The sequence below is a fragment of the Ostrea edulis genome, chromosome 9 (genome assembly GCF_947568905.1).
Source record: "Ostrea edulis chromosome 9, xbOstEdul1.1, whole genome shotgun sequence".
NCBI lineage: Eukaryota > Metazoa > Mollusca > Bivalvia > Ostreida > Ostreidae > Ostrea > Ostrea edulis.
This window is the reverse complement of record NC_079172.1, coordinates 42392994-42411217: the sequence shown is the minus strand read 5'-3', so window position 1 is coordinate 42411217 and position 18224 is coordinate 42392994. Positions and strand designations below refer to the sequence as shown.

General features: G+C 34.3%; 2 protein-coding genes across 2 annotated transcripts; both read right to left on the bottom strand.

The window, feature by feature from the left end:
- Nucleotides 1-296: 296 nt before the first annotated feature.
- On the bottom strand, nucleotides 297-7556 carry LOC125660135 (glioma pathogenesis-related protein 1-like). Its single transcript, XM_048891976.2, has 4 exons — nucleotides 7357-7556; nucleotides 4045-4148; nucleotides 2847-2938; nucleotides 297-829 (listed from the first exon to the last, which is right to left on the bottom strand). The coding sequence occupies exons 2-4, from the start codon at nucleotides 4141-4143 to the stop codon at nucleotides 733-735; spliced, it is 288 nt and encodes a 95-aa protein (XP_048747933.2). The 5' UTR covers nucleotides 4144-4148; nucleotides 7357-7556; the 3' UTR covers nucleotides 297-732.
- Nucleotides 7557-13444: 5888 nt separating this feature from the next.
- Nucleotides 13445-17643, bottom strand: LOC125660136 (GLIPR1-like protein 1). Its single transcript, XM_048891978.2, has 6 exons — nucleotides 17554-17643; nucleotides 17326-17382; nucleotides 16165-16294; nucleotides 14133-14236; nucleotides 13933-14042; nucleotides 13445-13541 (listed from the first exon to the last, which is right to left on the bottom strand). The coding sequence occupies exons 1-6, from the start codon at nucleotides 17641-17643 to the stop codon at nucleotides 13445-13447; spliced, it is 588 nt and encodes a 195-aa protein (XP_048747935.2).
- Nucleotides 17644-18224: the final 581 nt, after the last annotated feature.

Below are 18224 nucleotides of genomic sequence, written 5' to 3'. Positions count from 1 at the left end.
AAAAGTCCGTCTACTTATTTATATTTTACTCCAGCATATATTGTCATTGAATTCAAGAAAAGGAACATTTCATTTCCTTTGCATGTAGTTAAAAATGCCGATAAAAGTTCCATTATATTCTATACCTTTCTGTCCAATAATTATAATCGCAAACAATTCAGATTCTTGGGACTTTTAAAAACAATCATTGTATATATCCTCCTCGACATTTAGGGGGAAAATGTCAATGATATATTCACAAACATATTTGAATGCACATATGAATTGCACATTTATGCATGAGAATGATTGCAATGAATATTTTGATATTCTTTATGTAATACCAAGTTTAGCAGACTATGGCGATGAAAATTATGATACAAGGTGATATTAAATAATTTATTGTAACAACATGATATACTATTGTAGATACACACACACGTACATAATTATAATTGTCGCATGGTACAATTATGCTTTGACTTGCATGTAGTAAACAGGTTTTGCAGATAAACATCGGTAAGACAAGAGGGGATTTGAAAACCTTTCAACAAAACAAACTTTCCAACATGCACCATCACACAAAATTAAATTAATGTCATTGTTAATATTTACACGCCTTTGTACACGCACCCAATCAAATGTTCTATTTGCTGGAATCATTTAAGGAGGTTGGCACATTGGTGGAATCATTTAAGGAGGTTGACACATTGTTGGAATCATTTAAGGAGGTTGACAAATTGCTGGAATCATTTAAGGAGGTTGACACAATCTGTCCGAACATTTATATCCATCTGGACATCTGCTACACGGTTGACAGTTTTTGTAGGGCTGTGTTGGAAAGTTGCCCCTACAAAAGACAATTAAATAGATTTAAAATTTGTTAATTACTAGTATCGCTTTGTTTTATCTTATACAAACTAGATTTGCATTGCTAGGTACTGCTTCTGAATTACATTACAATACTGTTTAAAGCTACATAGTCAGACAGTAATATGACATATTGAATATTATGAAATTGAAATATAATCAAATACTTTAAAAACATTAGGAAGAAGTAAATTAATGCAAATTGTATTTCAACTTCACCTGTCGGCCATGTAACATGTTTATATATATATATATTTTTTTAAAAACACAATTTGGATATATATATATATATATATATATATATATATATATATATATATATATATATATATATATATATATATATATACAGTGAAACTTCTCCAAACCGGCCCCTCAGAATACCGGTTCTCCCTGAATATCGGCCGATTTTCAAAGTCCCGGCAGAAATCTTAACATTTCCTTACAAAGAAAGTCTTACAAAACCGGCCACTCCTGAAAACCGGACATCGGCCACTTTTTAAAGTACATTTGTTAACAAACATGTGTAATTTACCCTTAACATACTGGCCACTTTTTGAAGACAAGAAAATCTTGGCCAAATGTTAATTAAGATCGTCCAGGTGTGCAAATTGACTGACCCACTGGCCAGGTATGAAATTATCCATCGGAGGTGTGAAAAACACTAGTGGCCTCTTCAATTTCTATTGTTTACCTGTGCTGTCAAGCGTGTTAATTGACACCTAGCTAATCCAAGAGACCCTTCCAAATTCTGTACAAAATGTAAAAAACAGTTAGGAAATTATTGAATGAATACCTTATCAAACGCCATATTGCTTCGCCATACTTTCGTATGGATATAAGTGGTAGTTAATAAAGAACAAACCCATGACTGTTAATGATAATTATTAAAAGATAGATTAATTTTCTTGGTTTCCTTAGACTTAAAATTCCAAAGAAATATTCAAATTACAATTTCATTTACTACTGTACTTTTTAAAAACGTCTAAACAAAATTGTTAATGACATAAGCGATGAATGTAAACAGAGTTTTTATAGGTAAGAGGAATTCCAATAATAGGCCTCTGTGTTTTCTTTATGTATCCTGTTATAGATTTTCAGTTTAAAATTAGATGATTTCAGCGAGAATATTTCTTGTAATTCATAATTATCTTTAGGTACAAGCGGACTAATTTGATCTCCACCGATAATTGATCATAGATCACCAGATCAAAGTGAACAGTACCTACTTTGTGAATATTGAGATAAAATGTCTATAATTGCTAAATTCTCGGTATACCGGCCATCCCTCTAAACCGGCCGTTTTTTCCGGTCCGAGAGCCGGCCGGTTTAAAGAAGTTTCACTGTGTATATGTATATATATATATATATATATATATATATATATATATATATATATACATCCAAAATTGAAATAGAGTCTCAGTAATCGGATACTAATATTAAAAAAATATGAAAAGAAAACACAGAAATCCTCCGTAAAGCTTTAGCGCTTTCATTACATCTTCAAAAGCTTTACCTTCTTCTGAAGATGTAATGAAAGCGCTAAAGCTTTACGGAGGATTTCTGTGTTTTCTTTTCATATTTTTTAAATATATATATATATATATGTATATATATTTGCTCTACGTACGTATGTACATGCATATAAGAATACCTGAAGAATAATAAAAGACTAACAGTCATGCATACATTACATACAAGTTGATAAACTCATCCAAAGATTTCGCTAGTGCGAAATAAACATTAGTAAATTTCAATTTCAAAAATGTGTAGTAATTAACGTGCACCGGTGGCAGTGATGGATCCAGAATTTATTTTGGAAGGGGTGGGGGGTGGGGGTGTAAGCGACCTAAGTTTGTACCTTTTCCCGACAAGAAAGGTGGTTTGAAGACCCAAAAATGACAAAAAATTAGTTGGACAAAAAAATTCAACCAAAAGTGGCTTTGAAATGCCCGTAACCCCTCTAGATCTGTCACTGTAGGAAATGTACTTACGCAGGTGCGTAGTTACACACAACGAGATAGCCCCCTAAGGACGGACAGTATCTCTCTCCACATCCCAGATACTCCGTGGTGGCCCATACAACCTGATAAAAGAGAATATAACCTTTTTATTATATAGAAGGAATACACAACACTGTAATGTGGTATTCATTGTGTGTTTCATTTCATGTATCGATATTTACATCTGTTGGGGCGGATTCAGAGGGTCTAGGGTGAAGCCCTGTTAGGGGCCCGGGGGACGAAGCCCCCGCCCCGGAAGCTCCTGAATTTTACAGATTTTATAGGGCTTGAAATATGTCTCCTATTGTATTAATTTTTACAATTTTCTACTATTTCTAATAATGTAAAATTATAATAAAATAACCCAAGTTTTAAGAGGTTTTAGGGGGAAAAAGTTCTTCCAAGAAAACTAATTCAATAAATCAAAAGATTTTTGCCATTTTTTCTCCGGGAGGGGAAGAAATTATTGCTTCTTTTATTTTTCTGAACAATGGACACCGATTTACCTTAAATTTGAAAATTTTAGAGGGGGGGGGGGGGGGCGTGCCCCCATTAAATTCGCCACTGCATCTGTGTAGTGTTTATTGTGTGGTGGCATGCACCTCTTTCATTTAGTAACAAAATCAACATTCCCATGAACGAAAGTAAATATTTGTACTGTTATTGCCTGTGAGTAAATAGTGTACGTTTGCTACCTGTGAGAATTAGAGTAAATATTTGTATTGTTTGTTACCTGTGAGAATTAGAGTAAATATTTGTATTGTTTGTTACCTGTGAGAATTAGAGTAAATATTTGTATTGTTTGTTACCTGTGAGAATTAGAGTAAATATTTGTATTGTTTGTTACCAGTGAGTAAATAGTGTTTGTTATTTGTCAGAATCAGAGTAAATAGTATTTGTTACCCGTGAGAATTAGAGTAAATATTAATTAAATGGTGTTTTTGCCCGTGTAAACCAGAGTAATTGTTTTTGCCGTGTAAACCAGAGTAATTAAATGGTGTTTTTGCCGTGTAAACCAGAGTAATTAAATGGTGTTTTTGCCCGTGTAAACCAGAGTAATGGTGTTTTTGCCCGTGTAAACCAGAGTAATTAAATGGTGTTTTTTTTGCCCATGTATACCAGAGTAATTAAATGGTGGGTTTTTCTTTTTTGTCCGTGTAAACCAGAGGAATTAAATAATGCTAGTTACCTGAGTATAATGGCCACACTCGGCTGAGCAAGTGTTCGTCTCAAAGTCATAATCTTTCACCTCGTTGTACCACATTTCTACAAAGCTCTCATCCTTCATATCACCTGGTGATAGACAGATAATTTTTAACGAATGAATAGCTGATGAAAAACAGCAATCGCTCAACGCTAATTAATGTCATGAATGCAATACAGGATCCCTACCAAACCTTCAAAAACAACATCTTCCTAAGAATACTTTAATTTTGACGAAATGTTTATGAAACAGAGTTGAGATTTTAAAATGTGACTAAACTGAGCGATTATTTCATTTAATCGGCGCATTTTTCAATTTAGAGGTCACGATAAAAGTCAGAATTTTGAAATGGTGTTTTGCTAATGGGTTTCATTGGTTTGTAACATTTTTGTCTTAACAGCTTAAGGGACCGGTCAATATTTATTGGGGGTTGGGACGGGTGCATTCCATATTTCCAATTTTGAAAACCCTATCTCCTATCTTCTAAGCATGCAAAACAAGAGACCCAAGGGCCACATCGCTCACCTGAGTCACCTTGGCTCATATTTAAAGATTTTCCCTATATATTCGCATGTAAAATCTTGATCCCTATTGTGGCCCCAACCTACTCCCGGGGGCCATGATTTTTCAAAATTGAATCTGGACTATGTCAGGAAGTTTTCATGTGAATGTAAACTTTTCTGGCCCTGTGATTTTTCAGAAGAAGATTTTTAATGATTTTCCCTATATATTTGCATGTAAAACTTTGATCCCCTATTGTCGTCTCATCTTACCCCGGGAACCATGATTTTAATAAACTTGAATTTGCACTATGTCAGGAATCTTTCGTGTAAATTTCCACTTTCCGGACAACAGGCGATCAGAAAAGCTAGCTCACTTGAGCTTTCAGCTAAAAGATGCTGTCTTATATCAGATGTGTAATAAAAAAAAAGCATGTGTCCTATCTAATAAATAAATATATATGTATGATTAAACAACATTTTTACTTCATTTTAAAAATCTCTGGAGTTCTTCATAATTATCATTTAAAATCTGTCTCACCATTGTGCAGCTGAGCGATTCAAGCTCCTGAGAAACTTTTGTTTACTTTGTCGTGTTGGTTCGGTAATTTGACTAGTGAAGTTACAAATCTCATTATTTTTATCTTATTTTTTTCTTCTTTGTTAAATCTATGTTTAAAGTGCAATGGACATTTTGCATATCTTTTAATTACTGGTTTACTGAATTCTTTTTTCGTGTACTTTAATATAAGTATTTTTCACATCTCGGTATTTTCTGTGAAAGGTGAAGATAACGAAAAGTGATCAATCTCATAATTCCTCTAAGCAATAAAAAATACATAGTTGGACAAACATGGACCCCTGGACACATCAGAGGTGGGATCAGGTGCCTAGGAGGAGTAAACATTCCCTGTCGACCGGTCACACCCTCCGTGAGCTCTATATCTTGATCAGGTAGACAGCATTTAACCACAGGGGCATCTTATCCGTTCTGTTCTCTATCACACGGTTGTATTGACAAATTATTAAAGATGTGTTTAGACTTTAGTTAAATTCTGGTCTCTTTCCTTCAAGTTATGACCAACATGATATACCAATTTTACTTTCAATTATTGAAATCCATGCAAAACTTAAATGTAATTTTTGCAATGTTATTCACAGCTGAATGTAAAACTTATACGGTACCAATTTTGATGTACCAGATGCGCATTTCGATAAATAATGTCTCTTCAGTGATGCTCAAGCCGAAAATTTGGAAATTCGAAATAACAATAAACTTGTAAAAGCTAAAAGGAAAACTAGAGTGCCAAAAAAAAAACAAAAAACTAGAGCCAAATTCGTCCAAGGATCAGAGCTATGCATGAGAGAGATAATCCTTAATTTTGAAATGAATTTCTAAATGTTATCACAGCAATTAAATATACATCTGTATTTTCAAGCTAGTAACGAAGTACGTAGTTACTGGACTGTAGAGACCCTTGGGGACTAACAGTCCACAAGCAGAGGCCTCGACCCAGGGGTCGTAATGTAAAACTTATACGGTATCAATTTTGATGCACCAAATGCGCATTTCGACAAATAATGTCTCTTCAGTGATGCTCAAACCGAAATTCGAAATAACAATAAACTTGTAAGAGCTAAAAGGAAAACTAGAGTGTTAAAAAAATTATATGAATACTTCTTTTGTGAATTTTAATTACATGTTTTAATATTTAAAAAATTCAAATGTCCAGTATTTCATTGTTTCTACTCTCTAGTAATTCAACTTGGACATGAAATAAAGCATGCTCACAATATTCAGTATTATTGTTTGTAAGATAGTTGAATTAAATGTTTGAAATACTTTATAATATTTTTTGTTCATTGATACATTTGCAAAAAAAAAAAATATAGCTGTCCTATCAGTGTTGAAAATAAAAACATTGGAGTCCTATCAGTATGTAAGCTAAAATGAATGTGTGTCCTAGTGCACTTTACACCGGGCCAACTCCCCAATAAATATTGACCGGTCCCTAATGCACAAACTGACAGTTGTCTACTTTTTTGTATGCATAAATGCATTTTGAATATTCCTTGCATCCACGGCGACCAGAATCGTACATCAATCGTAACTACTCGGCTATTTCCGTAACTGCAATTAACCACGGTTACGGAAAATGACGAGCATGATCAGATTGACCCTACATGTATCCATCATATATACTTTTTATCTTACGCATAGTCATAGTGCACTGATATTGATAATCAGCCGTCAACCAGACTTAAAACTATCTATTCTTCAAGAGCCTAGCATTCGTTTCCTTTGGTGGTCAAAGAGAATCCGTTTGTAAATGGAAGTCAATATGTATACATACCCAATCGGACCACGCACACCATTCTCCGTAACCCAGAATTACTTGCGGTTACGGAAATAGCCGAGTAGTTACGGTTGTGTATATACCGTATAAGGACACGTGAGAGTTCAACTCACAAACTGACAAAGGAAGAAATCGGTCTAAACTTGCGTCGTTTCAGTCTCCTTGAGTGAAAGACTCCGGTGGCTATCTAAAATTGCGATTACAAATGCATGCGTCCCGTCGTCATAACACACGGGTTTTCTCCCCGTTACTGTTGCACTTTCCGGAGAGAAAACCCGTGGATTCCGACGATGCATGCGTCCTTCCTTGCAAACAATTTACTTTCAAATTTATTGAATGCATGCAACCATGTGCTAATTCATGGTTTCTGACAGAGGACGCCTTTTGAGTACCACCTTTTCATTGTTATCCGCTTTTAAACTACTACTTCCATAACTTACTTTGACTGGTAAATGCAATATTTTCTCCAACGGAACTAAATACTGATTGATTATTTCTTCTAGGGTTGTGCTGAAATTGACATCGTTCCGCCCACTGCCTCGCGACTCTTGCGAGTCCGTCACTCCATTGCTGAAAGAGAGAGCACGGGATTCCAGAACAATTCTTTCGTGTTACAAATTCAACCTCGTCTTCGCGTAGATTTCCTTTCTATGTTTGGTACAGCGGTTTGTTGACAAAAGATTCTACGACAATTTAACAAAATGAAATTACTATACAGATATACTATCATCTACATACCGGTAGCTAAGAGACTATTAATTATTACATGTATAGTTGTCTCTCGTCAGTCAGGGGAAACGAGGAGAGGAGGAGGTGGACAATCATTTCTGAATCCAATAGAATTAAAAACTCTAGTGCGAATTAAAAAAAAAGGTTAAAAAATGAAATCTGATGACTGATGGTTTATCAAATTCTTAAAAAGTTATCGGATGGAGGGTGCAAAATGTATCAATTTAATTTTTTGCAAAATTGAGCTTTATGTATGTTATACGTATTGCAATTCTCGATTTCTTTAAGTAAAATACAATGCAAACTGCCTAATCTGACACCTGTGCAATCTGTTTCACTGGGCATTCCGACCCTTGTTTTTATTCTCTGTTTCATTTTTTCTGTCTTTGCTTTTACACTGTTTATTCCGACATACGGTGCATCACGACAGAAATCTTGTGTCTCAGTGTATTTCGGATTAGACAGGTTTCACTGTGTCTAGGTTTGCGTGTAATACTAGTAGAAGAGAAAACTTCTATATACCCGTTTGTGGTTTTACCAATTTAATGTCAAAACGCGAAAAAAAAAATCCAAGATATCGGGGGGGGGGGGAATTATTCGATGTTTTAAAGTTCGACTTACCAACTCTGCCATGTTCGATGCAGTTGGTTCAACATTTCGTCTGTATATATTGTGAGCCTGCAAGAGAAATAAAGATATAGGTGGGATGAACATTGAAACGATTATTTTGCATGTCAATTCATTGCAGACGATCGTTGAGAACATGAAATTTAAGTGAAATGCTGATTAAAGTTTTTATAAAAATAAATAATTTAATTTTACTTGTATCACGCAATTTAATTGGCTGAGCACGCTGAAGATTTAATTTGTATAATGTTTGTATAATGTAACGGGGTATGGGACCCCCCCCCCCCCCCCCCCCATAACAACCAAGACGGCACTACTTATTCTAAAATTTGACATTGCACCATGGAGCACAGTTACGTTGCATTGTTAAGCTTTCTATGAAATAGAAAATCAACGGAATCTTAAAGTTTTGTGGTTTATAAGCGTAAACTACCCCAAACCAATTTATGTCATATGTACAGTAAAATATGACATAGTATGATTCCTCGAACGATATGTTATAACAAAAGCCTTCAATCAGACGACATAAAATTTGGTACATGTTGTATGTAACAATTTCAAATGAGTGAAAATGTTTTTTGTCTCTAGAAAATTAAATGAAGGTTCTTACACCTGCCTGTCTGGTACTCACCGTTATCATGGCGGAGGCATCCACTTCCGCCCAGGCCTTCTGTAGACATAGCATAAACTGTACTACAAAAGAAAGTGATAATGTCCACATCTTTCTGAGGAGAGTAGATTAAAAATATTTCTCTCATCTTTTATATATTCCTAGATACATGTATAGGGTCTGATTAATCAATAATTAGTCATTAGCAATTACATTTATGCAAAAAATGTTTTAAATTCACATTCCGGGTCCGTCAACTTCCATGATTTATTATTCATTGATTGTACGGCTCCGACAGAAAAACAAGACGCTGCTCTCTGCGTTCTTTGAGCAAATCCACATTTATATTCATTCCATGCAAAAAAATAAACGTCTGTCCTGTCGGTAGGAAGGTGAACCTTGAAACAGTTTAAAATCTCATCTTTAATTAATGAAATTGTTCATTAATTAAAGATGAGTTTTAAACTAGTTCAAGGTTCAGCTTCCCAATCACAAGACAGACTTTGATATTTGTACAGTCAATTGAAAATTCCCAACACAAACGAACATGCGTCGCTTGCATGGTTACATTCAATGATTTTTATTGCGTGTTATATCCCTTCCCTCCTTAATCACATGTAATCTAAGAGTGCATTCAGGTCATTTTAATCATGCTCGATGATCACTTTCCGTAATCTTCACCTGTCATGAAATAAGAAAAATTACTCTTGCATCAGCATTCATTGACTTTGGTGATTTTCACTCATCATAAACTTTAATATCCAAATATGATTTAAAAAGATATACTCGTGTACTAGTTTAATGTAAATACACGTATTATGAGCTTTATGTTTCAAAACCAGCATGAAATAATGTCAAAAGTAAAATGGATCGAAAATCAGCATTCTAATTTATCATTTTAAACATGCACACGACTACTTCCATACGGAAGCCGATAGGTGCCAGAGTATAGAATTAATATTTATTTAACTGGCGGCCGCCACTTAATTTATGTGGCGGCCGCCACTTAATTTAACTGGCGGTCGCCACTTATTATCTGGCGGCCGCCATATAAATTAAGTGGCGGCCGCCATATAAATTAACTGGCGGCCGCCAGTTATTTTATCTGGCGGCCGCCACTTAATTCATATATGGCGGCTTACAAAAACAATGTAATTCGTATCGCTGAGTGATTATTTTGGAAAGATTTAGAATAGTACGCAAACACGCAACATCGTTTTTCAAAGTGTATAGGGACAGTCGGAGGAGAAATTGTCTTCTACAATTGTTGACAAGCAAAAAAAGAACCTAAAATGTCTCTTTTGTCCAAACTTCGATCTCCAAAATTGGAGGGAGGGGGCTCCGTTCATCCTTCAATTGATCAGTTAATTCATTATTACATTTTTACCATTCATTACTACCACCAAACGATTGGGGTGGGGGCCAATCCGCCAATTAATCTTATTTCACATGTGAAAATAATTATAGTTTGCATGTGAAAATAATAGAAATTGAACGTTGTCAAAAAAAAAAAATGGAGGGTCAGCCCCGTGGTTCTACGTATTTAACAGTACAATAGAAAAACAATAATTTAATGCTCTTAATTGTATATATATATATCACATACATATTACTAAGCATTGGGAGGGATTGCACCCCTTTCATTTTGAGAGAGAGATAGAGAAAGAGAGAGGAATTGAATAACTGGTGACAGCCATATAAATGATTTAATTTGAGTCTCGGCCGCCATATAAATTAAGTGGCGGCCACCACTTAATTTATATGGCGGCCGCCAGTTAAATTAACTGGCGGCCCCATATAATTAACTGGCGGCCGCCATATAATTAACTGGCGGCCGCCATATAAATTAAGTGGCGGCCGCCACATAAATTAAGTGGCGGCCGCCAGTTAAATAAATATTATTCTATACCCTGGCACCTATCGGCTTCCGTACTAATGTATGTACATGTAAATATTTTCTTCCTGTGTGTATTTCTGACTGTTTTGCATTAGGATACACGGTGGCACTTACATGTAATACATTAAGTATTATCATGTTCAAAATGTCTCATGTTATGAACATTGTTTGAGCTCATACTAATAGTGCATATTTTGCTTTTTTTATTCTTTTCTTTTTATTATCATTTTCATAAACATTGCACATTGAAATGTTAACAATCATGTATGCTGTATGCCCAAGAGGGCCCTAATTTGGAAAATAAATCATATCATATCATATATCAATTTATGGATTAGAATTTAGATGCCTGTGATATTACGCTACAAGTGTAGCTATCATAGATGATTTAAATTTAATAAGATTGTACATGTACGTCTCAAGAGAGGAATGTTTTAATGGAATCAGGATTGTATAGAATAATTAAGATTTTATTAATTTATTCTGTTCTACGCCATAGAGAGGTTACAGGACGATAATTACAACTAATTACTTGATAGGCGTGTTGTTTGTGCGATTTAAAAAAAAAAACAAATTGGGATTTTTTTTTTCCGAAAAGAATAAATATATGTATGTAATAAATGGACAAGGATATAATATTCATCAATAGCATACAATATTCATATTATAACAACATGCGAATATTTTCAGACTCTACACAGGTAAGTCTAAAACTAGCGGTTTTATGGTAAATCTTCAAAATCATGCTTTATAATCAGTTTTAAAATTATTTGATATCCCAGTCAATGGGACGTGTGAATATGAGTTACCGTACCTATCCCGGATTCCTAAACGTCACAAAAACCCTTACAAAGATATATTGCTGGATCCAGTAAGTGTTCTATCAAGATCCTATCTTTTCTCCTCACGAAAACATTAACTGCTGTGAATGAGAAACTTATGTATACGCATTTGTGAGCAGTGGCGTAGCTTCCATTGAGGCAACCGAGGCAGCTGCCTCGGTAAAAAAAAAAAAAAAAAAAACCCACCTTTTACGTTGTTAAAATGTCGATACCCAGACCCCCTGCCTCGGTAATATTCGAACCCAAGCTACGCCTATGGTGAGTAATCATCAAGGGGGGAAAAAGAAGAAGAAAATCGTGATGTGTGAGTATACAGTACTGACATGTTTTGAATTGTGAAAGATTGAGTAATATGAGCATTTAGAAAGATGTATATGGAAATCTAAAGTTTACGAAAAGTGAGCAATCTCAAAAATCCTATAAATATTACAAATTAAAAATAGGACAAAGACGGACCCCTGGACACACAAAAGATGGGATCATGTGCTTAGGAAGAGTAAGCATCCTCTGTTGACTGGTCACACCCGCCATGAGCCCTATATCTTCATCAAGGAATTGGAGTAATCCGTAGTCAAAATCAGTATGTAAAGAACAACCTAACAATCGGTATGAAACACGTCAGACAGCAATCGACGCAATGGTAGACTGTATTTGCAAATTAGATCGTATAACAACCATAAAGTTTGCAAAATGTTGACTTTAAATGAGACTGTTAAAACCTCTGTAACATCAACTTATTTGTCAGTAGCTACCTCGATTTAAAAACTGATCACGCGCAGAACATGCTCCTTCGTATCGAATCAGTCTTAGATGACATACATAAACACCATATGCAGGTAATATTGGAATATTGCTAGATAAATATGGAAAGTTGACGATGGAGAAGCTGAAGTCGTCTCGTTTGTCATAAAGTTGAGTTATTAGTTTGCCGTTAACATCTACGTTCGATAAAGCAAATATAGAATACTTTGTGGTGTCTTTTTTTTTCGAATTCAGTGGGATATATCAAATCGACATATGAATGAAAATGATTATTGGTAGTAGATAAAATGTCGATATATCTAATTATCGAGTTGAAGGCCACAACAAGTTAAATAGAGATTTTTTCTTCTCATGTATAAGCTTTTGAATAAAGCTTGCCTCGTAAGAATATAAAAGCATGTCAACTAAAAAAGGATCTCAATTCGTGCCCATGGGAATTCCAACAGACCATAAAACGTGTTACCATTAGAACTATTCGGGCCGCTCGCTATTAAGAAATTAAAAACATCATGAGTGACTTCTTTTGAGATGGTGTGGTGCAACCTCCGCTTGTATGTCTGCTCTTGTATACACATTATTAGGTTTTGATTTTATATCCTCAAAATTGTATTTGTCTGTCTACTCATCCTCTACTACCTTATTTGTATATATTTGTAAATATTTTGTATTTATAACCGATGAGCTGAGGAAATAAAGAATCCGAATCTGAATTAGGTGAAAGTACCAACACAACTCTTTGGGTATACTTGTTCATGTATTTATAAACACATTCCGTATATAATGCATAATTTCATGCTATCGTTCTTCGATCCCTTTCTTTCTTCTTGCATTATCAGCAATGGCAGCATCATATGACCTGAAATCATCAAATAGATTAAACGGTTGCATTTTCAAACCAAAAAAAAAAAAATATATATATATATAGGAGTGCATCACCTTGCATTCATAATTCATGGAAGAAGAGACAAGATGCTACCAAAATTCAATCTGAGAAATTCTTTGAATTGATAATTTTCCGGGATATATTCTTTGATATTAATTCGCCACATATGTACTTACATTTAGGAGCTGCAGAGTTTGTCATTACAGGTATAACCCGAGGGGCACTGACTACAAGGACTTCCGTTAACGTAGGGCCGATCTCCATTCATATTTCCACTTTTGAATTGAAACAAATAAAATCAAGAACGAAAAAATACTGATGTTACAGAATGTCATATGAGTGAGAAAATCACAAATTTCATTGCATTGTACATATATACATACATATACTAGACAATGTTTTTTAAAATTGAACGATTATATAAAGCTACCGGTATGTAAATTAATTACCATGTTAAAGCGCTGACTTCAAATGAGTGTTATTAACAGAATACAACGAAAAATATTCTGAATTAAATAGACTATGGTTTTTCTTTTTCATAATAATATAGATAATTCACAAAATAAATTTTAAAATTCATAATTATTAGCACAAAACCATACGGTGGTGTACAGACAGCAAATACTTGACAAGCCATATCATTTCGTCACGAATTGATGAATTTACCGTTCTCCGTAGTTACAGACGTAATAATAGGCTGGGTCCCAATTCACTCCCTCCAGGGGAGAGCAGTGTGCCACTGCGCAACCCACGTACTCAGTTTCCGCCCAAACCACCTTCAACCAAAGAGACAGTATCTTAAAATCTTGCATGAAAAATTAGATATCGTTTCTCACTTTCCTTCACAGAGTCCTTTGTCTACTGACCTGTGTGTAGTGACTGCAATCTCCAGTGCACGAGTTGGAGAAATAGTTGAATAAATTTTTCTCATTATCCCAATTAGTGACGACATCTAAAGGAGCCGTCTGGCCTATATGAAGAATAAATGAAATTTATTTTTCGTTTCTTTCGAATATGCCCAGCCCATTCGGCAAATTTTGGCAGATTCCGATACCCTACATCTAGATGGAATCGACCGAGGTGATCCGAGTGGTTCCCAGTCGTTAAAATATTCGTACTATATTTATCAAGATTCATTCACATCGTTTCCATTCGTGAGGAAATGCTTATTATTTCAATAGGTAAATTTATCGAAGGTGAAAACATTGGAAGTGTAGATATTGTGTTATATCTAATGACTATTTTTAAAAATCATCTTGGTATTCATATCATCAACAGTAAGTGCGAAGTTTAACGTACCGCTTAAAATCAAACTGGCTAGATTTTTAATGTTCCGCTTAAATTTAATCAAACTGGCTAGATTTTTAATGTTCAGCTTAAGTTTAATCAAACTGGCTAGATTTTTTTAATGTTCTGCTTATATCTAATCCAACTGACTACATTTTTAATGGTCCGTTTAAACTTAATCAAACTGGCTAGATGTTTTAATGCTCCGTTTAAAATTAATCAAACTGGCTAGATTTTTAATGTTCCGCTTAGATTTAATCAAACTGGCTAGATTTTCAATATTCCGTTTAAATCAAATCAAACTGTCTAGATTTTTAATAATGTTCCCCTTATTTAATCAAACTGGCCAGAGTTTTTTCAGTACAAGTAGTCTAGTCAATCTAGCTATATATGAGCAAAACCTCAAAGTAATTGCAACAGAAATGAAATTTTGATTATTCATGCAAGAAAACACATGCAAACAACATATAAAAAATCGGCTTTTGTATTTCAATGGGAAAATTGGAATTTTGGGGTAAAATGATGTGTTTTTTCATGAAAATCGCTAAAAACTGGAAATTGAAGAAAAGGTCCATTTCATGTAACATACAGTAAAAACAAGTTTCATATTTCAAATTTCAACCTTGAAATGTTAGATTAAAACTTTTGACAGCAGAATATATTCTTTCCTTGACTGTAATTTTTGGGTAAAATCTTGCTTTTTTTAATATAATTGTTAAAGATTGAAATTTTAAGAAGAAAACCCACATTTTTCATACATTTGAGGCTACTAATAAAACATTGAGGTTAGGATTTATTTTAAAAACTGTTCAACAAGTAAGATATATATACTATTGGTAATATATATGAAAAAATACCATTTTAGGTAGGAAAACCTACCTTTTTCTAAAACAAAAATAGTGAAAAACTGGAAATGATAGGAAATGACTGTCCAAATGCACAACTAAACTTTTCTGCACCAAAATTTATTTTCCCTTTCCGAATTTTGGGCTGAAACCGTCATTTTCCAACAAAAATCATTATAAACTGGATAAAGGTAATGTCAACGATATGAAAGGAATGCCAAAGTTCCTAAACATAGAATATTTTTTCCTCTTTTTCTATGACAGAATCCGTTCTTTAGAAATCAATGGAGATAATTTCTACTTGAAGGGACTTAAAAGTTTATTGCAGCAATATGTAACAATGAACAATTAAAATATCATGCAAAATTGTTGCCATCATTCAGTTATTACCTCGGCTTTTCATTGTTACTTCATGCATTGAGTCATTTGGTTGATGCACTTGAATGCATAGAGAAAATACAACTACACAGAAAATATAAAATCATACACACAACAAACGATATATAAAGGGAGTGTGACAATTCGTATGGAATGCCTACCAGGAAAAATCAAAAGTGATCTAAACGAAGCTATGAAAAACAACTTGGCGAAAATAGTAATCACACTGTCATTTCTATTTTCATCCATACAGTTGTAGCATCTCTCTCTCTCTCTCTCTCTCTCTCTCTCTCTCTCTCAGTTGCCGTGTTATTGTTTGCTTTGAATTACATTGTCCTTTGTATCTTTTTTTAATTATACAATCACGATTTATTGTAAGTGTCCTTACCTGAACGCCAAGCTATATTTTCCCCCACTCTTTCGAAACTAGGAGCTTCTTCATATTTGTTTTCATTGTGTCCCCATATGCACTTGTTTGCGTAATTTTGGGCCACCGATGCCAACTCAGCACTCCATTTCTACCACGATAATAAATATGAGAACTCTTAATCACAATGCTTGTACGGAGGCTACACCTAACATCAGACATTCCATAGTTAATTTCGACTTTACTGTAGACCCGACATAGTGTAAAAATTAAAGAAATTCAATATGGTCAAAACTTTGGATCCACTCACATATATTGATTGCTTTTCACAATACGTCTAAAATCAAATATTTAGATCCGCTCACTTACGTCGGTAGTAGGCAAATGGATAGTTGGTGATGAACAACATTTTTGGTTGTTGTCCCCCCCCCACCCACCCATTTTCAAAATGTCATTTAGAAAGGAGAAGTTTGGATACATCTTACATCAAATCCGTATACAAATATCTTTTCTTAATCTAATCAATCGAGAATGTTTATGCATATACACGTTCCTTTTAGCTAAAGATTCGCGTAGGAATACATATTCAGATCACATGATACGTGATGATTCTTCAAATCTCCCTGTTTGATTTACAGTTTTTAAGAAAGAAACTCAACTTTTACCCGAATTATTACCCTACTTTCTGTTTCAAGAGATAAAAATGAAAAACCTTGATCCTTTTCTTGACTAAAATTAGAAGTATTCTTCACCAGCGTATCAGTATATATCATGCACATACTTTGTTGCATGTTGCATACATGTATGTCAGGAACGGGACTCGTGATATGAATGATTCTCAAAAACTCAACGAGCAATTTTCCCCATAGTTTACGCAAGCGTTAGATATAACCTATATCGCTATATTAAACAACTTTTAAAGAAAAAAATGTATATTTTTAAAATATATTTGAAGTTAGTAATGAAATCGACGACTGCATGCACTAGGAAAAACGGGATTAAAGAGATAACCAACGATATGTAAGATTTTTTTCAAACATTAAATGGACAATCCTTGTCACATGTTGCATATGTACTTTTAAATTAAACAATTTTTGAAGAAACAAATCGCACGGTTAAAATTGGAGTTGCACCTACACTGTACAATTAGAATATCTAAATCCGTTGGTATATTTTACTTACAAGTTCTCTCATGTTAGTCGCTGTTGGACTAACGCCACGTCTCTTGGTGTTGTGAGCCTATAAAATTATTTGAATCATGATGTACATTGCAATAGTTCAATTTCAATATGAATAAATGGTCACATGGTTGTTTTTTGATGTATAGTATCGAAATAGTTGGTATTCATTGGACATATGATCACCAAATGTTTGAAGTTACTCTGTTTTCCTGTTAGATACGATACTCACATCTAGAAACTGTTGTTCAAACTGCGTCAAGGCACCAACTTCCAAACCAAAACACGCGGCAACCGTTATCGCGAAAAATACTGTCTTCATCGTGCGTCGTAGAGCCCTGCTGTACCCTTGGATATAACATGAGCAATATATAGCCCCGAGAGTGACTTATTGTAATCGATTTTTAATTCAATTACCATATATTGCATTTTGTCTAGTTTGCACTTTTAAGAGAGAAAAAATTGATAATGGATTTGCACGTCATATCAGATACATGTGCAACACACAGGTTCATTTGGTTAAAGATATCATGTGTTTATTTTGCTGACAGAATCTTATCAGATTATTACAAGAAAGGGATGTACCGGAACTATAGGGGAAGAGGATAATTAATGATCGATACATACATGTCTTTAATTACCTTTTTACTTGCTGTATGTCAATTTAAACATGATAGCTCATCTAGGAAGAGTACATTTGGGAGGTTACAGAGGGCGCTTCACCAATCCTTTTATTTCATATATTTTATCCTTGTAATGAGAACCGTTTTGAACACACGTTTAACGGGACAAAAATTCATTTCTTAAGATGCGATGTTTCTAACTGAACAATATTGCTAACTATGGACACACTCATCATAAATCAAATCTTTACAGATATCATTGAAAGTTAAGTGTCTTTCG